We start from the raw sequence: 23,362 nt of genomic DNA on the forward strand, positions 1-23,362 counted from the left end.
CATTTCATATAAAAAAGTTAAGAGTTTTTGCCTTTTTATTTAAAATCTGATACGAAAACATTGGCNGCTCGTGTAATTCGACACCGGCTGTAATTCGATACCGGCAAATTGCTGACGTTGCGATTCGTTACTTGCGAGAGACCAAATTCACAACGAACGAAAAACAACTAAAGAGAAAGCTACGCTGACCAGTCTCGTTATCTCTTAGTAGCTTCACTTTTTTTTAATTTTTGATAATTTTCGCTCTCGCGTGCAACATTATAGCATAAGGCTCGGCGCTCGGCCCAGTTTTCAGCCGAGCGCCGAGCGTCAAAAAAGGAGACGCTCGGGCACGAGCTTTTGAGTTCGGGCTCGGCTCGGCACATCCCTAATGTTGTGTTATATTTTTAAAACTCAATGGACATTTGGAATGTTTTGTTAAATTGTATCCAATGGGCAAATTATGATCGTTAACTCTTATTCTGTAATATTATACATAAAAGGTCTATTTACTTTTTTAAAGCCTTGCAAACAATAGGCCTATAAAATTATATTATTATCTAAAAAAGTGGAATTCAAAAAGGATAGAACAGCCATTTATTCACACTTCAGAGCTTTTCAATATAAATCCTGTTATATTTAGCTTTTTATCCAATTTACTTTTCCCATTGAAGTCCTTTACGCCGTTGGGTGCAACTTAAAGTCTCCCATAATTGGTTTAAGTCCCAAAGAAGAACTAGTTTTTGTTAGTTTAAAGCCCCTCTAATTTAAACATGAATAGATCTAAAGAACCGTTCTGACCTAAGACCTTATGCTTTGTTCAAGCTACCCACTTGTGTGTGTTGAATGTTAAGGGCCTATCAAGTTACAGTACTCGTGTGTTTAAAATTTACAATCTTTACCACTCGTAACTTGAAATGATGTTGTAATGCTGTACGCCAGTCCTCACTGGAGTGTATATAGTGCCAATCAATGCTATATTGTTATCTGACAACCACAAATCAATTAGTTATAGATCAGTTTGGCGGGCTTAATTTTAAATTTAATTTGAATTGCAGAATCGATGGGAAAATGATTGATTTCTATATTTTTGAGTTTATTTTAGAAGTTATTGAAGCAATTTGCTAAGTTTTATTGCAGTGCGAGGTTAACAGGCATAGAAAAGAAAGTGGTTGAATTGCTTTTGTAAAGTTAAAAATAGAAAGTTTAATATTTCAGCTTCTCCAGCTTATATTTACTGAAACTGTATATATATATAGGCTATGCCTGTGCATATATAAATATAATTAGGTTCTCATTGGGTAGTTTTGTACATAGATTCTTTGTATGGTATTTAATTATAATACGCCATATTGTATATTTAGATTAGCTACTCCACAAATTTGTAAGTTTTTTTAGCCAGTTAGCCATTCTCTTTATCTCATCTTACCCCACATTACTTTTATAAATAAATATATTCAAACTATATCCGTCTTACCCAACAGTATTTTACTCTAAAATTTAAAAATACCTTTCTACTATCAGATATTAAAAATCTTTGTATAAACCTGTATTTTGGCTGCTGTCATTCATCCATTTTTAACTGCAAACATTAGTTAACTTATTCTGATCTGAGTGGATATTTAATGCAGGATCCATGTCATGTCTCGTATGTTTGTCTACCCCTCCCACCTTTAACAATAGAAACATGACCCACAGAGCGCTGCGTACTCCTAAATCTTTGTACCAAAATACCCAAGAGACAGTTCCAATATTTGTGCCTAGAAATGCAAACAAAGTTTAAAATATCGTCTGGAAAGTTAGAGTAGAAAAATATTTGCGTTACTCTGTACTATCAGTCGTAGAACCCATAAATCGTGTTAAGAGAAATCTTTTTTGGGAAAAAGGATAAAAGATACTTCTTTTGTAGTTTGATTTATTTTTATATCTGCATTTGATACACCGGTACATAAAAGGATTCTAAGCCTAAAATTACTTCATGTCACTGTCAATATATAAGCACATGTCTTAGAGTTAAGAGTACAGTTTGCAGAGCTAGTGTAGCAGAAACAGTCAAATTGTTGCTAAAAAGTAGTTCTTCATAAAAAGTTGCAGTTTTATTTTAATTAATTGTTTTATATCAGCTTTAGCAATGGGTGGGTAAAATTTATACCAATTGTCATTATAATATAGTAGGGTGGGGGAAGATTGGACACCTACTGTTTCTATTTCCTTGTCTCATTTGGTAGCAAACAAAGAACATTCAAAAAATTATAAAACTGCATCCTCATGACTCTCATAGACTGTTGTTATTGTTTAAAACACAATCAGGATATTTGAATATTATGTGTTAAAGGTGTCCCGTCTTCTTCTACCCTACTATATATTAATAATATATCATAATAAATTTGGCTCTAGTTGTACATTTTACTTTTATTTATAGTCCTTTAATAGCCTACTATTTGTTTGTTTTTTCTCCCTCTCTCTTCCTATATATACGTATAGGAAAGAAATTTTATTAATCTCAATGTGCCTAAAATAAATATATATTTTGCTGTATGGTATAGATTGTTGTTGCTTTTTAATGAATATTTTTACTTATTTATAACTTTTGTGTTAATAATTTTACTAACATTTTAATGTTTTTTACAGGGGTCTTGAAATGTTTTTCGGCGTTTGATGCGACAACAACAAGTTTAAATGGCAACCAAACAGCGTATTCCAATTTCTCGGTATGTTAGTTTTATGAGGTTTATTAAAGCACAAATTTTAAGACACTTAACGGCAATTGTTCCAACTCAGTGGCCACTAATGGGTTGTCCAAATTATCAGCCATACATAAAAATGAAAAACCCCAATAACTGTATTTACCCACTCAGTAACATACATACTAAAAGCTGGCTTAAGGTGTATAACACCCATGTTATACAAGTCGTTTAAAAAAACTTTCTTCAGCTCCAAAATTCCGGGGTTCCAGTCTGCCTCTAGACTACCTCGTACCAAATTCTCTCCTCGCTCGTCACAAGAAGGAAGCCCAAACGAGCCACACGGAGGTGCTATACGTACGAAATACAACACTTTTCCAAAAACAAACAACACCCATTGTGGGGTGCCAGACAATATCGCGTTTTCTGCGAAAAATTTCGACAAAAACGGAAATAAAGATTTCGACAAAAAAATCTCCGGCAACACTGTGAGTGCAATTCTCGGATCCCCCGGCGATTCTTCTGTTGATTTTGAAGATAACTGTGAAGTAGTATCACTGTGTTCTGCTGAGCCATCACCTGTTAAACAAGGTAAGTCTTCTACACCAGGCAACCTTTTTCACTGGAGGGCCGAATACAAAATTTTAAATGACAGCGATGGGCACCTAAATTTTTCCAGAAAAACTAGCATCATAAAACGACTTTCCTATGCAGTTTATGTAGTTAAGAAATAAATTTAATGCAGTCCACGTCACACTTGCGCCAGTTTATTAAAAAATTATGAATATTTTGCGACAGTTTATTGAAACTGTGAATAAGTATAAAACTTCTAACATTTAGTTAGACAACGAGGGGGCCGCTGGTTGGACATGCCTCTTCTAGACTAATCTATATGAAGCACCGTACACTAAAATTTCGTGTTAGTACAAAAATGCCTAAAATTAGCTATTCAGTGCTGGTGTGAAAACAGCTATTCAGTGCAATTAATCAATTATTATATATATATTTATTAAACAGTATATGACTGTCATGTCTTTTCGAAATTTTGCTATAAGGATATAATCAGCCATATCACACACGTTGTGAAGTCTATATATTATGTTTTTACCACCTAGACCCCCACTGAGGCAGTTTAAAGACATCCAATAATACAATTAATTCTATAATGTTGAGGTCCTGAGGCACTCCCCAGACCTGAGGTGTAGATATGTTGCACCAGCATTTTGATTGCTACCATTTAGACATCCTTTGAAAAAACGCTGCGAAACGAAAAACACAAGAATCTTTTTTTTCAAAATTATTAAATTTTAAAAAATTGTTAGTTTAGTTTAATAGATGATGTATGGTGACCTCATTAAACAGAATATCGAATCCCATAATTAGATTTGAATCTCACGGATTCGAAATTCTGTAATGGGCATCCGTAGCTATATTAACTGTACAATATTTTATACGCAGCATATAATTTTCCCAAGCACATTATATCTTAAGATGTATAAATTATTTACAAATACTTTTCAATTATGGCAGTTTGAGACACTACCCTACAATCAAACATAAATGAAATCAGTCATATGTAATTAATAATGTATGTACTGCACTGTTTTATGTCCGCAATGCTTATTAGTTGCATGCAGACACTGTATTTACAAGTTATGCAGTCTTAGAGTAGTTTACATTACATTAGTCAAGTGGTATGTGTTTGAAGTTAGCATAGTTATAATAACAAATAAAAAGTATGTATAATTATGTATATAGTAGGGTGGGGGAAGATGGGACACCTTTTTGTTCTATTTTCTTGTTCTCATTTGTTAGTAAACAAAGAACATTCAAAGAATTATAAAACCGTAACCTAACGACTCCCATAGACTATTGTTAATTGTTTAAAACACGACCAGGATATTTGGATATTATGTTCTGAAGGTGTCCCATTTTTCCCCACCCCACTATATATATGTATATATATATTCATTCTTTTATTTTATTAATTTTTTGTAACAGATTGTATTTAGAGCAAATACAGTAAAAAAATATTTCCTTATAAACCGAAAGTTAGTTTAACAAATTTTAATATAAGTGGACAGCTGTAATTAAGTTTTATGACTTTACTGTTTAGGTTATTGCCTGTTTTTACCATTACGTTTCACCAAGTATGTATATTAGTTTAGCAGACTTTAGTATAAGAAAACATAATGAACAAAACAGTCAACTTGTAATAAATTTCGCGAATCTGACACTGATTTGGTGCTCATACAGTTAAACGATTCTTGTGTAATGAATATTGTAAGGATCATGTGCTACGAATACATGCTTTTTCGTTGAACAGTTGTTCATGTTATTGGTATTAGTTTTTGCGAGACTTTTTTCCAAACTTTTCTCAATTCTTAATTCACACATTTATTTTTTTAATCTTTTGAATGAAATCAAATCATAATATATATATATATGTATATTTATGAATTTTAGACTAAATTTTCCAATTTAAAACCGCAAAATTATTTTTTTTCTAGACCCTTCCAGCCATTCCGAAAGAGAAGAAATAATCAACGGGCATCACTCTGACTTCTGTTTTGACCGAGAAATTGAAAACTCCGTTCAGTTTGAAAACCTTGCGCCCGATCTAATCGCGTTTAAGCGTTTCCAAGAAATAAGTCGCTCTTCTAGCCCAGTAACCTCTATTGTGTCCAGTGAGGGCGAAAGCACAGCACGTGCTCGATTACCTCTTCCATCAGCTGCTGCAAAAAGCCGGCCAAATACAGCTAGAAAACCGCAGTCGCGGCTCGCAACTCGAACTAAAAGTAATTCGCCAAAATTCGGAAAAAATAATTCCCCGAAATTTGGTTCGAAAAATTCGGAGAAAAAAAACGAAAAAAGGGATAAAAGAATTGCTCTCCCAACAAAAGCCACAGCAATTTCACCTTCAAACGCTATGGATTACGTCCGGCAATTAACTGGAAACCGTACAACGACTTTAGAAGTCCAACTAGGGCGTAGGAGGGGCAATAACCCGGCAGATGATGCTAAGACATCGCGGTTTAACTCTGAGAATAAACTGATGCGAAAAATTTCCGCTCCCACAAAATCTTCGCGAGGAGACGGAAAATGGTCAAATGATCTTGACACGGCAATGAATTTGAACAGAAGACGCTCACAGCCAACGATTGATGAAAATGAAGAGGTAATTGTGTTTTAACTTGCATTAAATGCAGTCATATGCGACTTTTTTTGTGGCATGCACATGCAGTATACAATGGCTCTGCTTGTTTGTATAAATGATCAACAGCAGGGTATTGGCCAGTTTACATTTAGAACTAGGGTGCTAGGTAAACAATGTCGCCCTTGTTTTAAATAGGGTGCCAAATATACGCTATTGGCCAATCCTTGCCGAAGTCCTATAACCATAGCATACAATGCTGTAGAACCTCACCCATATAGAATACACTGTCCACTCTGTTTCAAGGGTAATAAAGTTTTTCACATTGTGGGTTTTGAACTTCAAGGGTGGCTGACAGTATCCTAATTTTATTCAGTACTGCATATACAGTAGGGTGGGGAAAGACGGACACCTTTAGCGCTTGATATCCTAACCGTGTTTTAAACAATTATCAACAGTCTATGGGAGTCATGAGGATACGGTTTTATAATTCCTTAAATGTTCTTTGTTTACTACCAAATAGGACGAAAAAATAGAACAAAAAGGCGTCCTATTTTTTCCACCCAACTATATTATAGTTTAAGTTATACATAAAAATGATGGGTTGCAGAGAATTTGGAAGTTTAAAGGGGGGTAAAAAAAAGTTTTGGAAACACTGGTATATACTATATTAAATTATGATGTGGGCATTTTCCAAAAAAAAAGATTTTTTTAAACTTGTCTTAAAGCTCTGTACAGCGAAACGGGGAATGGCTCATTAAATCAGAATAACAAAATTTTCAGGTTGTTTCAGCAATGAAACATCGGTTGGAGCGAAAAAAACTTTATCAAGAGAGTCGAAACCGAAGTGACAATCTAGTAAAATCAAAGTGAGAATGATTTTCAGTTGTTTTTATTTTTATCTCAGCTGAAAGTATGTTTAATACATGTAGTTTGCTAACGCAATCATTTTTAACTATTTATAATTATTTGGGAAATAATTTTTTGTTTGTTTTTTGTTGATTTACTTACTGTTTTTAATTGAGTTTTATATGGTTTTGCTAATTTATTTCTGATTTAAAATACAAAAGTGAATTATGCAGCAACGTCATAAAACACTAACTAGTAAAAAATGGGAAGTAAAATTGTAAAAATCAGCACAACACACTTTTTTAAATAAATCAAGTATTTAAACAGTAAAAACCTACAAGATTACATAACAGCTTTAGTTTAAAATCTGGGGTGCTACCACATCTAATGTGGTATCACTCTTATATAGTAGGGTGGGGCAAGGTGGGACACCTTTAGCACGTAATATCCAGATATCTTGATTGTGTTTTAAACAATCAACAATGATCTATGGAAGTCTTGGTGATACGGTTTTATAATTCTTTGAATGTTCTTTGTTTACTACCAAATGGGACGAGAAAATAGAATGATAAGGTGTCCCATTTTCCCCACCCTACTATACATTAATCAAGCTATCGATAATTTAAATCAGTGATGAACTAAGCGAAAGGTATCGAAGAATTAATCGCCGATTTTCCGCTGATGATTTTAACAAACATACAAGTGCAATACAACGAGGGTGAGGTTTCAATTATTTGTTTTATATTTTTTGTTTTGTCTTTACTTGTAATTGCTTAATGTTTTAATAAATTTATTGTGTTTTTTGTTTTGATTTTGCCGTAGACAAAAATTGAAAAAAGTTTTTTTTTATTATTATTTTTTTAGTTGTAATTGCTTAACGTTTTAAATAATTTGATTGTGTTTTGTGGTTTTAATTTTGCCGTTTTTCATGTTATAAATAACACTTTTTAAAAAAAACATTTATTTTTTCAAAATATGAAAAATCTAATTTATAACTAAAAACATTCAACTTAAAAATTGGATTTTCTTGAAATTCCAAATGAAATTCTTGTTTCAAAAAGTTGCATGAATAACAGTTTGCCGAAAGTAACACACAACATACAACAAACGCAAACAAATATAAACAAACTAATTAAACTCACACAGTGCTGTAATTTTAAATAGAACAGCGCTCTTAACTGTTGTATAAACAAAATGCTTAACTTCAAATAATGATTAACGTGATTTAATAATAATGGTATGATACGTTACCAGTTGCTAGTTAAACTTTAGTGATTTAATTAAAATATGATTTATAATCTGATTTATATGGTTATATGACGCCCATAAAGCTTTGTTTTTTAATATGTAGTGTTAAAGTATATGATTTATGATAAATGTATGTAATACTATACACATAGTTAAATCCCACAGACAGTAAGCCTATCGTGAATGTATGGCTGATAATTTGGACAACCCATTAGTGACCACTAGGTTGGAGCAATTGCCGTCATGTGTCTTGCCCAAGAACACATACGCTCACAATGGTAGCAGTGACGAGCCTTGGACCCATTACCTCTGGGTTAGGGGCAGTAGTGTACACGTAGGCGCCAAAGTTTTATAAACACAGGGGGGGCAGGGATATTTAAACACACAATCCTGTGAAACAAATCTAACTTACTGGTTGTAATGTTTACTAATTAATACAGTGTAAAAAAGAACATTGGATTTTTTTTACACAAAAAAGATAATTATGACCAAAAAACACTTCTGATTTATCTTCTAGAGCAAAGATATCATCTCCCGCATCCACAAATGCTAACAAAAGTCCCAAGATCGCTCGTCCCGTGATCCGACCTCCCCGGAAAAGGAACAACCATCCTCCAGGATCAAACAGCATCCAGTTCGACAGCGAGGATGATTCCGAAGCTCTTCCGGATGAAAAGTCCCCTCCAGAGGAGAGGGAAGATCAAAATGATGAAGAAGAGACAAAGACACAAGTTGGCAGGCGAGGGAGCGTTCCTGTGACGACTATGACAGCCGCTAGGGGTCGTATGAGAAGAAGAGCATCTTCGCATGAAACAGGGAACCCGCATAAAGTAAGTTCGGGGTGTATTTAGGAATTTATTTAAGGGCCCCCCCCCCCCTTAAATAAATTTCCAAGCGACAACAGACAAAAACCTAATAAAAGTAAAAAATGAAGCATTCTGATCAGTGTCTAAAAAACAATCGCTTTTTTGTTTAAAACTACACGTGTCTGCTCCAGACAGCTAATAATTCAAGTATCACAATCAGAAATTTTGGATATTATATGCTAAAGGTGTCCAGTCTACCCCCACCCTACTATATACATTTTTCACCACATTAATCAATAAGGCCTATAGAACACCCTATAATAAGTTTAACCTCTCTAGAGAGCAGTCTCTGGCACCAGCATAGAAAGCGGTTACAACACGATGACCCCATGTGACCACGAGGCAGGTGACAACCTGGGTCTCGATATAAAACTTCGTCAAGAAAGAATAAGACAGAGCGAGAGATACCGGGAAATTTTGGAGAACCCCGAAATTATCACTTTTGGCCAATGGAGGGTGTAAGTGTTTTAATTTTAAATGAATGAAATTTATTTCGTCTTCCGTCAAATTGTGGAAGGACAGTTTTACTTTTAAGAGCATAATCTTTTTTTGCTGTATTATTTTTACAGTTTTTAGTCGGTATTAGCACCATAAAGTATCAGAAATTATATCATAAACATGACTTTAAACATGATTTAACAGTATTGCGCTAAAGCAAGCTAAAAAGAAACAAAATATTCTGATCTCCCTTTCACTCTTCCTTTCTCTCCTCCACTCTCCTTCTCTCTTTCCTCCCACTCTCTCTCTCCTCCCTGCTCCTCCCACTCTCACAAATCCTCATTCCTCTCCACAGTAAACAAGAGGGAAACTATGCTCCTGAAGAAATGTACGGAGCCACGGAGCGAACTCGCATCAGATCTTCCACCGACAGCGACGCTCGTTCCCCCACTAGAGGGACGAAACCCCTCATTGAGGAAAATGGTTTTGGTGATTGTGATGTCATAAATGGGAATGTTAACAACAATGGAGCAGTCATTACCAAGTCACATGGTGTCAACAATCAAGGTTTGTTTTTGTGCTTGTCGGATTTGTTTGTTTTTATACTTGTAGTGGTATTTTTTGTTAGAATTTGCTTGTTTTTATGATTTGTTTGTGTTAAATTTTGCTTGTTTTTATAATTGTTAGATTTTTGTGCCAATTTTGTACTTGTCAGATTATGTGTGTCGTTTTTGTGCTTGTGATTATGTCCGTTTATTTTTAAGATCGATAGTTTTTTGTTCTTGATTTGTTTGTTTTTTATATAAATTAATAATACATTGAGACCTCGTAAAGGCTCGTATACTACTTTTTAATCCTTAATTTATTAATTATTTGATTATTTCAGACAACAGCAGTGGTTCAGACACTGATAGTTCCCATGACACGTATAATGCTGATGAAGAACAGAGTCTTAGTGTTTTTGACGTAAGTTTTCCCCTGTAAAAAATATGGTCATACACCCCAGGTCTCAGGTGTGCCTCACTGAAGACCTAACCCTCATAGAACAGTATAGACTGGGACCAATAGGCCTACACCCCAGGTCTCAGGTGTGCCTCACTGAAGACCTAACCCTCATAGAACAATATAGACTGGGACCAATAGGCCTACACCCCAGGTCTCAGGTGTACCTCACTGAAGACCTCACCCTCATAGAATAAAACAACCTTGCCCCAATAAGCCTACACCCCAGGTCTTAGGTGTACCTCACTAAAGAGCTCACCCACATAGAATAAAACAACCTGGGACCAATAAGTCTACACCCCAGGTCTCAGGTGTACCTCACTAAAGACCTCACCCACATAGAATAAAACAACCTTGCCCCAATAAGCCTACACCCCAGGTCTCAGGTGTACCTCACTAAAGAGCTCACCCACATAGAATAAAACAACCTTGCCCCAATAAGCCTACACCCCAGGTCTCAGGTGTGCTTCACTAAAAACCAACTTATTATATTCCAGGACCTCCCTAGCTTAAACAGTACCGCTATGATGGCTGATTACTCTGTATCCTTATGTAGCAATGCTTCAGATCTCCCAGCAGTGGATGCATCAGAACATGGTAAAATACTTGTATTTAAACATATAGTAGGGTGGGGGAAGATGGGACATCTTTTCATTCTATTCCTGTCCCATTTGGTACCAAACAAAGAATATTTAAAGAAATATAAAACTGTGTCCTCACGACCCCTAAAGACCGTTGTTAATTGTTTAAAACACGATCAGGATATTTGAATATTATGTGCTAAAGGTGTCCTCTCTCTCCCCACAGTACTATATATGAAATTAAATATTTAAAGCTAGCTTTTCTGTATAACACTTGAGACAATAGTGAGTGTTATATAAAGACCAGCTTGGTAGTTATAACACTCGCTCTTGTCTCATCTAACACTAAGGATGGTTAAAGTTGGTTAACAGAAACTGCACCATTCTCAGTGTTAGATGAGACATCTTAATAATTATAAAACTCCAACAGAAGAGACACCGTCTCCTATTACCCCAACACCAGCTCCAAAAGCTCCAAACAAAACTATCAACAAGCTTTTGAAAGGAGGTACATTGTGGTTAAATAATATTATAAAAAAATCTTTTTTTTCAATATTGTATTAAAATATTTTTTGTCTTTTTTTTCATGTTGTACTCAATTTTTTTAATTTTTTTTAAGCTATATTAGTATAGCTTGGGTCTAGGCTAGAGGATATGGGTTTAATTTCCATGCTGCTGCTATTGTGGGCGTATGTGTCCTTGGGCAAGACAATTAATGACAATTGCTCCAACCCAGTGGTCACTAATGGGTTGTCCAAATTATCAGCAATACAAAAAAATAAAACTTCACAAAAAAAAATTGAAAAAGTTCACAAAAATAATATTCACCCACAAAGTAACATACATGGTAACTCATAGGCAGGCACAAGGTGTATGAAACAGAACACCCGTGTTATAACGAGTGTCATTGCCCCGCCATACAAGGTAAACAAGTTACATTCATTAATTCATATAATATGAATACAAATAATTTTTTTATATTTATTCTTAGTAAAATGGTTCGTGTTTTATTCTTTTTATCGTCCCATTAGGTAGTAAACAAATAATATTTACGGAATATAAAACAGTATCCTCATGATTTTAAAAAAGTGTGTTAATTGTTAAAAGCACGATGGAATATGAGCTTTTTAAAAACATGAAGAGCCTTAAACCAGGTATTTATTTATTATTTTTATTAATTCATAATAACCATTATGACATCACAGGGTTGAACGGAATCGTTGATTCCCCCTTTTTCAGTCGTCCGTATCAACAATCAAGTCCTTTACGAGAACGAGGTAATTTAATTACCTGGGCGAGTCTAGAACTCAGAACCCCTAGAGTGTGAAAACAATCGTTTTAATACAAATAAAATATTAGGTACAAAGAAGTTCTACAATAAACAATACCGACCAAAAAATGTGATATATTTGCAAGTATTGTTAAAATATTCCAACTGTACTGTTTTTATTACCGTAAATGTATTGTTTTCCAATGGTCTTAAACTACTTTTATGCTATTTAATTTATGATCATATATATATATTTAATTTTATGTTAAATTTTTTTTTTTAAAAACATTTTTACTTAAGTTGCCAGTGACGATATGAGCAAGTCCTCTGCTGCCTCCGGTGTTGATTTAGCTGAGAGAATGGAGGAAATGTTAGTAGAGCATAAGATCGTGCGTGACGCGCTTGAACAGCTTTATAAAAGTCTTGACAAAGAAGAACGCCAAAAAGAAAAGTAAGAATTCTATTTTTAGGTAATTGGGGGGCACCAAAAAAAACTTTTTCGTGCATTTTTTCCTTAATTCTTAATAATTATTTTTTGTTTTTCAAAATTGTAAAAAAAATCTTAAAAAAAAATTATGCATAAAAAATCTATGTACATCGGCTTTAAAAATAAACATACACCTAACAGTACCTAGCATTGAACCTGGTATCCTTTGGTTTCAATGCAAGCACCTAACCACTAAGCCACGCCACAGAACCAAAACTTGTGTTCATAAAATAAATAATAATATCTGATCAACAAAAAAAAATATTTTTTTTAGATTTTTTTTAATTTTTTTTTCGCTTGCAACTTATTTTCTTGGTTTTGTCTAACTACTGAGCCATGGTTAAAGACAATATATACAGTAGTATTTCTATTTATTTCTTTTTTATTTGAACAAATTATTTTCAGGTTAGAAACAGAAAATCGAAAACTGTGGCAGCAAAATGTCGATATGACGAAAGAAGTTATTCGGCTGACGAAACTATTGGTAAGTGATGTCATAACTAATTAACTAATAAGGTAGGGGGGGGGAGATGGAACACCTTTAGCACATAATATCTAAATATCCTGATCTTATTTGAAACAATTAACAACGCTCTTTTAAAGTTTCGTGAATACGGTTTTATAATTCTTTAAATGTTCTTTGTTTACTACAAAATGGGACGATAAATAGAAGGAAAATATGTCCCATCTTCCCCCACCCTACTATATATATATTGTAATGTCATAATTTATGTATTTTTATCATTATCATAATTTGTCCGGCGCTGTGGCAAAGTGGTTAGCGTGTCTGCCTGTAACCCAGAGGTAATGGGTTCAAGGCTCGTCGCTGCTACCATTGTGTGCGTATGTGTCCTTGGGCAAGACATTAACGTCAATTATTCCAACCCAGTGGTCACTAATGGGTTGTCTATATTATCAGCCATATATAAAAAAAATCCTAGAAAATTATTACCCACAAAGTAAAATACATTGTAACTCGTAAGCTGGCACGAGGTGTATGAAACGGAACATCTGTGTTATAACGGCTGTCGTTTTCCGGCCACGCAAGGATAAAATAAGTTACATTCATTTATAATTAAGTAATATTTCTTATTATAATGAAGTATTTTACCATTTTCATATTATCAAAATTATTGTTATTGTAATAAAATTAAATTTACAGGATTCTAAACAAGAATCAAATCGCCATGAAGCAAAACAACTAACAAAAGTAAGAAAAATGTATTTGGTTGGGGCAAAATGGGACATTTTCACTCTTTTTTTCGTCCCATTTTGTAGTAAACGAAGAAAATTCAAAGAATTATAAAACCGTATTCTTACGATTTTAGAAATGCGTTGTTAATTATCAAAAACACGATTTAAATTATGGAATTTATTTAAAACATGCCGAGCCTTAAACCCTGTATCTTCTGATTTAAAACAATTGTTTATTCACAGGGTTTAACAAAAAGCAAAGAAAGTCAAACTGACCCACACTTGATGAAAAATACGTGGTATAAAACTGAACTAAGGTTAGTGTATGATGTCATAATTGGGTATATGATGTCATAATGAGGTGTATGATGTCATAACTAGGTTATTTTGTCACAAAATTTGGGAATTTTTTGTCAAAAATTTTTGGATTAGTTTTTAATAATTTTTTTTTTTAATTTTGTTTATGGTTGCCACTCCCATGCCCACAGTTCGGCTGCTAAAGCTGTTGCAGTGTGTGGATAAGCAGACATGACTTTTAGTTGGTTTGGTCATTTATATCCTCGTGGGTGGAAACTTGAGTGACTTATCCCTGGTTGCCACTCCCATGCCCACAGTCAAGCTGCTAAAGCTTTTTTTTTAAATGTTACTATTAGATATTTAATCTTTTGAAAAAAAAACTTTATATTTATATTGTTTTAATTTATAAAAAAAAAGCTTATTTTTATTAAGTAAAAAAAAATTCATTTTTATATTGTTTTAATTTATTTAGTTTTTGTCTATCGTGGCCATAGGTAAGGTTTCTGTTGTATTAATGTATATCTCATGTTGTCATGTTGTATGCAATATATAGTAATTGTGTTATAATTCTTTGTAATTTTTGTTGAAGTAATTAAAATATAATGTAGCTTTAAATGTGCTAAAAGCATGAATTTGTAATCTAAATATTGTATAGTGGGGTGGGGGAAGATGGGACACTTTTTGATTTCATTTTCTCGTCCCATTTGGTAGTAAACAAAGAACATTCAAGGAATTATAAAACCGTATCCTCACAACTCCCATAGACTGTTGTTAATTGTTTAAAACACGATCAAGATATTTGGATAAAGTGCTAAAGGTGTCCCATCTTCTCCCACTCTACTGTATATTTCTTTATAAGGGTTTTTGTGGATAGGCAAACTCAGGCCCAAATTTCTGGTCCTAGTGCATACTTGCTTTAGTCTAGGACCTCATCTATAAAGAATAATAGAATAAAAATTTTGGCAAAGTACTCTGTTCTATTCTACATGGGTGAGGTCCTGCAGTTTTCTGAGCCTTATTTTAAAACTTAATAGAATATAAATTTTGACAAAGTACTCTGTTCTATTCTATGTAGGTGTCGCAATTTCTGGACCTTATTTTAAAAATTAAGAAATAAACAAATTAATTTACTATAAATATGACCTACAGATACAAATTGTTCCAATATAAATAGGACCATACATTTACTAATGCAGGCTATTCAACTATATTCATGTCGCACACACAAGGTATAACTGTAGCTAATGCTAGAAGCTTTTTGCAGCATTTTTATAAAAAAAAAATGATCAAAATTTTGATCATTTTTTGCAGCTAGCAGTAATTTTAACACCATAGCATTATTTTATGCAAAAAAAAATATTTAATTTTTTTTAATTTCGGTCCAAAAATTTTTGGATTTGTTTAAAAAATAGTTTATTATTTAATAAACTGCTTTTAATAATTTTTATTGTAATATAATTGCTGTAATGGCCAACTCTAGTCTATATTTTAGGTTTCATGGCATGCCATGCTGTAGGACCTCATACATATAGAATAAATTACACATTAATTGCATACAGTGGCAATTATAACTGATTAACAGTCATTATAATGTCATTTGCTTTTTGTTATATGTATAGTTATATTTTCAAAACATGTTGTCGTGGGGCAAGATGGGATATTTTGAGGCCCTATACATTTATATAATTTTTAAATATTCTTTGTTTATTACCAAATGGGACGTTAAACTAAAAAAACGTGTCCCATCTTACCCCACCCCACTATATGTCCATAGGCGCCAAACTTTTTAAAATGCAGGGGTGGCAAGAATAGTTAGACGCGCATTTCTGGAAAAAAGTATTATAACTTTAATATAACATTTAAAAAGTAATACAAAAAAATATGACTTTTTGGGACAAATCATTACTGATTAATGCAGTATATAAATTCCACAGCCTGTCTACCCCGCCACCCCAGGTTTGGTGCCTATTGATATGCCATGTGCTGTCATATGTGTGTCTTGTGTATTTAGTAAAAACCATTTAGTGTGTATTACATCATAATGTATATTGTGATGTCATTGGAGTCTTATTTTCACACAGGTCCGTGGAAGGGGAAATAAAAGAAGCAGCTGACCATTTGAAAGAGGTTTGTTGCTCCAGTAGTTGTGAAAATAATATCTGTTGAAGACATCCATGTTATAACTTGACAGTGCGCATGAGGTGTATGAATACACCATGAGTGTCTGGTGTATAAGAAGACATCCATGTTATAACCTGACAGTGAGCATGAGGTGTATAAATACACCATGTGTGTTTGGTGTATAAGAAGACACCCATGTTATAACTTGACAATGAGCATGAGGTGTATGAATACCCTATGTGTGTTTGGTGTATAAGAAGACACCCATGTTATAACTCGACAGTGCGCATGAGGTGTATGAATACACCATGAGTGTCTGGTGTATAAGAAGACACCCATGTTATAACCTGACAGTGAGCATGAGGTGTATAAATACACCATGTGTGTTTGGTGTATAAGAAGACACCCATGTTATAACTCGACAATGAGCATGAGGTGTATGAATACCCTATGTGTGTTTGGTGTATAAGAAGACACCCATGTTATAACTCGACAGTGAGCATAAGGTGTATGAATGGATCATGTGTGTCTGGTTTACAAGAAGACACTCATGTTATAACTCGACAATGAGCATGAGGTGTATGAATACCCTATGTGTGTCTGGTGTATAGGAAGTCACCCATATTATTACTTGACAATGAGCATAAGGTGTATAAATACACCATGTGCGTCTGGTTTACAAGAAGACACCCATGTTATAACTCGACAATGAGCATAAGGTATATAAATATTACTCTCAGGTTAAAGCACTGAAAGAAAATTTCAACCAAAAAATCGACGCAGCAGAGCAAAAACTTACCCAATTGTTAAAAAAAGTAGATTCGGAAGTCAAACACGGAAACAGTGACCCCACATAACCCCTAACGCGACCTACAGTAACCTTAATTCCTCATATTTAATTAAAGCTTTATAATTTTACAGAAATATCAAAAAATCGGTTTTATTTCGCAATTTTCAATGTTGCTCTTTTTTTCGTGTTGCCATTTCCTGTACTTTTTCCGAATACTCATTGGTAAAAAGCAATGAGTTTTGCATTGAGCAACACTGTTTCTGTGATTTCTATGTTCGTCGCATAGTACGTTCTAAAAACCGTAGTAATTTTTGATTATCGAAGTTTTTCTTCAATATGGGTACAGTTTCGTCACTGTCGCAAAACAAGGTACATACTATTTTGCTGTGACGTTACAACAATACGCAATATATAAAGCAACTGTCAAAGGTACTGGGTTCAAATCTCACTGAAGTACAGTAGGATGGACATGTTTTGATTCTCTTTTTGTCCCATTAGGTAGTAGACAAAGAATATTTACAGAATTATCTAAACGTAGCCCTGCTACTCTAAAAGAGCGTTGTTAGTTGTTCAAAAAACGACAGAAATGACGCGATTTAGGCGCTAACGGTATCTTTTACTACAGTATTACATAGTGGTAGAGCGGGAGTAGATGAGACCCCTTTTCATTCTATTTTCTTGTCCCATTTGGATGTAAACCAAGGTTTAGAAAACCGTATCATTACTCTTCCATAGAGCATAAAGCTGCCGTTTTGTCTAAAGGTAATATAGTTTCAATTTTTACTAAAGTATGTGAATGACATTCACGACAACGAAGAACAAGAGAATTGACAAAAGCAAAATAACGGTAGTAACAGTAAAACAACAGTTGTTAAAGCACGCTTATTGATAAAAAAGAAAAAAATAATGTTTAAGATAAGAGGCGTGACCGTTACACCCTACAGACGATACAACGTAAAAATTGAGTAAATAAGATCTAATTAAATCTATTAAAGTTCTAATTGAAAGGAACGTGTGCTTAAGTAGTATAGTACAACGGATGGTGAATGTGAAGTCCTTGGTCAAGACATTAAAAAGTAATTTCTTTGACCCAGTTGTCCATACTTTCAGCCATACATTAAGAAATACTCACTCAGTTACATATATCTAGTAACTAGTAGCCTAAGGCTCGTCGCTGCTATTGTAGGCGTATGTGTCCTACTTAACGACAATTACTCGAACCCAGTGGTCAGTAATGGCCAAATTATGAGCCACAAATACAAAATACTTACCCACAAAGTAACATACATGGTAACTCGTAAGCTGACACGAGGTGTACGAAACAGAACATTCGTGTTATAATGACTGTCGTTTTCCAGCCACGCAAGGATAAAGTTGCATGCATTTAAGTAGCCGCGAGTTGTGTGAAGCAGAACACCCGTGTTATTAGGTCTTGCTGCCCTCCTACCTTAACTGTTTTAAAAAAAACAATTCGCTAATTAAAATTTTTTGAACGAACAGTTACTCTGCCAATAGCCGAGATGTAGGCCGTATTCTGCCTTAAAACAGGAAACGAAATCCTCAGGAATTCGTGCAGTAATTATTTAAAACGCAGACCGTTTTTCGGACGGTGTGTACACCGCATGCAGCATTATTGTTGTGTAAACGTGTAGACCAGTTGGAAATTTAAAGAGATTAGAATACCAACAAATTGTCAGAACGTGTAGATTAGTTTATAGTGAAGCTATATATATATATAGTGTTTAAAACGCATTAACACAGGCAAGTATATGTCGTTATGTGCATATTATAGTATATTATGATACCATAAAGTTTAGTATATGTAGGTTATAACTCATAGTATGGGTGGGGAAGAATGGGACACCATATCATCATTTTCTAGTAAGGTGGGGCAAGATGGGACACAATTTTATTTGATTTTCTCGTCCCATTTTATAGTAAACAAAGAATAATAAAAGAATTATAAAACCGTAACCTCTCAACTACCATAGACCGTTTTTAATTGTTTAAAATACGATCAGGATATTTGGATATTATGAGCTAAAAGTGTCCCATCGTACTCCACAGTACTATATATTGTGTATTATAATGGTCCCTTAAATAAATTATTTGCCTTATTTACAGAAGAATTTCCTCAACAAAATTACTATAACGTTAATCATTTATCACGACCAGTATTCCCCTAAATGTAAATCCAAGTTACAATTCATAGAAATCGTTTAAATATTAACTTAAAGTAAATTAGCACAGGCTTGAAAAGTATTCCGTCCCATATTTATCTATATATGTTTATCGAAGGCGTAACTGGTCTTGGTTCTACGAAAACGTAATCAATAAAAACCAAGTCCAACCACTAATGGTAATTGAGAAATATATAGTAGGGTGGGGGAAGTTGGGACACATTTTAACCCTATTTTCTCGTCCTGTGGTAGTAAACAAGGAACTTTCAAAGAATTATAAAACCATATGCTCAAGACTCCCATAGACCATTGTTAACTGTTTAAAACACGATCAGGATATTCGGATATTATGCGGCGAAGATGTCCCATGTTCCCCCATCCCACTATATTTTGCCTAAATGGCATCATAAAGGTGGCTGTACACAGTATCCGGAATTCGTCCGTTTTGTCTGTTTTGTCCGGATTTCGCTGCCGCATGCGGAACTCAGTAATGGGTTTGCATAAGACCTCGCACGCCGGATACTGTGTACAGCCACCTTAAGTCTTTTTTTTAAATAGATAAGCGTAACTAGTATAATATATTCGCTCAATACACAATCACAAGGGTGTAATTTTTTCTGTTAAGCGATATATAGTACTGTGGGGTAAGATAGGACACCTTTAGCACATAATATCGAAATATCCTGATCGTATTTTAAACAATTAACAACGTTCTATGGGAGTCGTAAGGAAACCGTTTTATAATTCTTTGAATGTTCTTTGTTTACTAAAAAATAAGACGAAAAAATAGAATGAAAATGTGTCCCATTTTCCCCCACTCTACCACATACTATTTTACGGAAACAATATCTTATCAGTAGCACTTCACTAAACAGTTTCGGCTGCAGTGAGTTTAAAACTCGTTAGGAGGTTTTCAGAAACGTATTCGCTGCCGCTTTAATAATATAACAACATAACAATTAATTTTTTTAAAATATTTTTTATTTATGAATAGTATTATAGCACCGCATATACCACTAACAATTTACAACGCTACTTTAGAGTCGTAAGGATACAGGTATATATAGTAGGGTGGGGGAAGATGGGACACTTTTTCGTTAAGTATTCTCTTTCCATTTGGTAGTAAACAAAGAACATTCAATGAATTATAAAACCGTATCCTTACGACTTCCACAGACCGTTGTTAATTGTTTAAAATACGATCAGGCTATTTGGATATTATGTATTAAAGGTGTCCCATCTCCCCCCACCCTACTATAATTATACAAATATTCCTTGTTTACTACTAAATGGAACACGAAAATAAATTGTGTCCCATTCTGCCCTATGCGACATATAAATACATCGTGCATGCTTAGCAGTTACCACGTATGCAATTTTGTGATACCCTTTTTTTTCACACACTTCACGCTTTTGAATACATAAATAGCATTAGCGGTAAACAAGCGCTACTGACACAATAAATAGCCATCTTATGACGATCCAATTTACATCAATAACCAGCGAAAAGTACCATGCAAATTGACAGTAGTTAGTGACAACTATTACCATCAGCATAATATTAACAACGCTTAAAGCACCCGTGTATTTAAACACATTAAACAATTTATGGTACACAATTTTCGTTTTGTCTTTTAACGGCTTCTGCATTCTACCAACAATCATAGATATCGCTGTATAAGCTATCATTGCGTCAATGACTAGCCCGAAAACTCCCGCCGAGCGTTGAAACATGACGTCATAATTTCGTCTCTTACTGATGACGTAACATATATTGGCTATGACGTAGGTGGCACCAAACATAATTGGAACACACCAGGTGACTTCTTTTTTTAGTTTCTTCGCACCCAACCCCATACATAGAGATAATATAAACACCCGAAAGGTGGCGCTGTTGAAAACATCCATCACTGCAGCGGTGGCGTTCATTATGACGTCAGAATAGCCGTACACGTCATGTTGCACGTAAACCAGACACCAAAATAGGTGACAAACTATTTCCAAAGTAATCAGACAGATAAGAAAACCGAAAATCCCGCTAACGTCCTTTTGCGACCTCACTAGCAAACACAACGTCAGAGCAAATACGGATGCGCTAAGAATTCGGGATTGGCAAGCCTTAATTTCGTAGTTGTTAAGATACCCGTTGTATCCTCGCATTGTAATATCAACTTTAATTTCTTTTTCTCCGATAGTTTGCACCGCCATAATTATATAATACCTTCCTGTAAACGGAGTTGTGTCCATGTTCTTTTGCTTTTTTTCTTGGCTTTCGAACTTTAATTTTGTGATGACGTCATCTGTGGTGACGTCACGGCACTTCATAGCGTCATCGGGGTACCACGTCGCGTTGAAAACTTGACAAGCTTTGTAGTTTTCAAAGGATTTGTGAAACCATTCGTTTTCGTACAGATTTTCAAAGGGGAGTTTTAAGCTGAAACAAAGAACATAGTTTAGCTCGATGCAAAAACGCCTTATATACGTGTCCTTGGGCAAGATACTTAACGGAAATCCAAACTCCAACCCAGTGGGCCATTAGAAGTAAATTGAAAATTGTCAAAACATTTTTCGTCATGTTTTTTTATAAAAAAAAAACAAAGTAACATACGTGGTAACTCTTTTAAGCGGGCATAAGGTGTATGAACATCCGTGTTATAACGACTGTCGTTTTCCGCCACGCGAGGATGAAACAAATTACTTTTATGCATTCATTCACAGTAACCACGGTAAAGTGCACACCTAAACTAGTTGTAAAGTTGGGGGTAAAATTAACAACTTACTCTCCAAAGCACTCGGAGCCCAAAATCCGAACCCGCATATTTTCCCCACAATTTAATTTCGTATTGATTGCAATAGTAGAGCCAGCGTCCAAGACTTTTTGGTGAAGATATATTTCAGAGAAACTAAATCTTGCCGTTGTTATTGAATCATCCAGCCGCTGGAAGCCAAAGGCAACCATAGCTTCAAGAATAAGTATCACAAATACCCTAAACATGCTGTATCTCATCTGAAAATACAAAATGAATTATATAGTAGAGTGGGGGAGATGGGACACCTTTAGCAAATAATATCCAAATATTCTTATTGTGTTTTAAAGAACTAACAACGGTATAATGGAGTCTTAAGGTTACGCTTTTATATTTTTTTAATGTTCTTTGTTTGCTACCAAATGGGACGAGAAAATAGAACGAAAAGGTGTCCCATCTTCCCCTACTCTATACTATATAGTATCGTATAGGGCAGTAGTTAGCGTGCCTGCTTCTATAATTTATGTTAAAAAGCTCATCGTTGCTACCAGTGTGGGCGTGCGTGTCCTTAAGCACTTAACGGCAATTGCTTCAACCCAGTGGTCATTAATGGGCTGTCTAAGTTGTCTGCTATACAGAAAGAACAGTTCTCACAAAAATTCGTAAGCAGACACGAGGTGTATGAAACAGAATATCCGTATTATAACGAATGGCGTTGCCCGCTACACGAAAATGAGTTTACATTCAATTTACATTAGGTAAACCGCTATTCTTATTAAGTTTGTTTAACGTATAGCCAGTCTTCCGTGGTAAGAGGGATACCGCGTTAGCACATATTCGCGGTCTACGGCACATTATCTCATATTTTCTGAACGAGTGGTTAACAACACTCTTGTGGGTCGTGGTGATACGGTTATATGATTATGAAAATATTCTTTATTTACTTAAAAAAGGGACGACAAAAGATTGAATACACGGACCGTCTTTTACCCTGAACCATTGTATTTTAATATTACAGACATTCAAAGAATAATTTCTTATAGTTCAAAAAGTTCTTATAATTATAAAAATCCTGTCCAATTTTCTATATAACTATATGACCTCTCATAAAAGTCGTTTTTCATACTATATGTAGCGGTTGAGTGTGCTTTGATAAAGCACAGATATTTAATATATAGTGGGGTGAGGGAAGATGGGACATATTTTCGTTTTATTTTCTCGTTCAGCTTAGTATTAAACATGGAACATTTAAAGAATTATAAAACCCTAACCTCGCGACTTCCTTAGACCGTTGTTAATTGTTTAAAACACGATCAGGATATTGGGATATTATGTGCTAAAGGTGTCCCACCCCCCACCCTACTGTATATAACTATCCAATTTTCACTATATGCATTAGGATTGCGTGGCGTGTGAAGTTTACTCTTTCAATGATTTAGCGAACATTAAAAAATAGCACCTTACTATTTCGCATT

At 34.5% G+C, this 23,362-nt stretch overlaps 2 protein-coding genes and 1 long non-coding RNA gene across 10 annotated transcripts in view; 1 reads left to right on the forward strand and 2 right to left on the reverse strand.

Annotated features, from left to right (window-relative positions):
- The window catches only part of not5 (Not5 protein), an 18,879-nt gene extending 1,446 nt beyond the window's left edge, over positions 1-17,433 (forward strand). The window contains exons 1-20 of one of the 8 annotated variants that reach the window (XM_026838319.1): positions 2,006-2,114; positions 2,611-2,690; positions 2,914-3,254; positions 5,174-5,841; positions 6,601-6,686; positions 7,298-7,384; positions 8,432-8,744; positions 9,060-9,238; positions 9,574-9,785; positions 10,105-10,184; positions 10,718-10,817; positions 11,232-11,309; positions 12,007-12,078; positions 12,372-12,522; positions 12,964-13,042; positions 13,721-13,768; positions 13,996-14,069; positions 15,246-15,278; positions 16,131-16,176; positions 16,911-17,432. In XM_026838319.1, the coding sequence (XP_026694120.1) occupies positions 2,659-2,690; positions 2,914-3,254; positions 5,174-5,841; positions 6,601-6,686; positions 7,298-7,384; positions 8,432-8,744; positions 9,060-9,238; positions 9,574-9,785; positions 10,105-10,184; positions 10,718-10,817; positions 11,232-11,309; positions 12,007-12,078; positions 12,372-12,522; positions 12,964-13,042; positions 13,721-13,768; positions 13,996-14,069; positions 15,246-15,278; positions 16,131-16,176; positions 16,911-17,027 (2,796 nt within the window). In that variant the 5' untranslated portion in view covers positions 2,006-2,114; positions 2,611-2,658 and the 3' untranslated portion in view covers positions 17,028-17,432. 8 annotated transcript variants of the gene reach the window in all.
- On the reverse strand, positions 10,239-10,702 carry LOC113475005. The gene is made up of 2 exons (XR_003396743.1): positions 10,649-10,702; positions 10,239-10,498 (listed from the first exon to the last, which is right to left on the reverse strand). It is a non-coding gene; the product is annotated as an uncharacterized LOC113475005 (long non-coding RNA).
- Positions 17,434-20,521: 3,088 nt separating the features above from the next.
- On the reverse strand, positions 20,522-22,128 carry LOC108950246. Its single transcript, XM_018815452.2, has 2 exons — positions 21,921-22,128; positions 20,522-21,574 (listed from the first exon to the last, which is right to left on the reverse strand). The coding sequence occupies exons 1-2, from the start codon at positions 22,097-22,099 to the stop codon at positions 20,572-20,574; spliced, it is 1,182 nt and encodes a 393-aa protein (XP_018670997.2). The 5' UTR covers positions 22,100-22,128; the 3' UTR covers positions 20,522-20,571.
- Between the last annotated feature and the right edge of the window lie 1,234 nt (positions 22,129-23,362).

The sequence above is a fragment of the Ciona intestinalis genome, unplaced genomic scaffold (assembly GCF_000224145.3).
Source record: "Ciona intestinalis unplaced genomic scaffold, KH HT000075.2, whole genome shotgun sequence".
Taxonomy (NCBI): domain Eukaryota; kingdom Metazoa; phylum Chordata; class Ascidiacea; order Phlebobranchia; family Cionidae; genus Ciona; species Ciona intestinalis.

Coding starts and splice junctions, on each gene's coding strand:
- LOC108950246 (XM_018815452.2), bottom strand. CDS start 22,099: ATGGTTGCCTTTGGCTTCCAGCGGCTGGATGATTCAATAACAACGGCA. Junction 21,575..21,920: donor GGCTCCGAGTGCTTTGGAGA/GTAAGTTGTTAA, acceptor TCTTTGTTTCAG/CTTAAAACTCCCCTTTGAAA.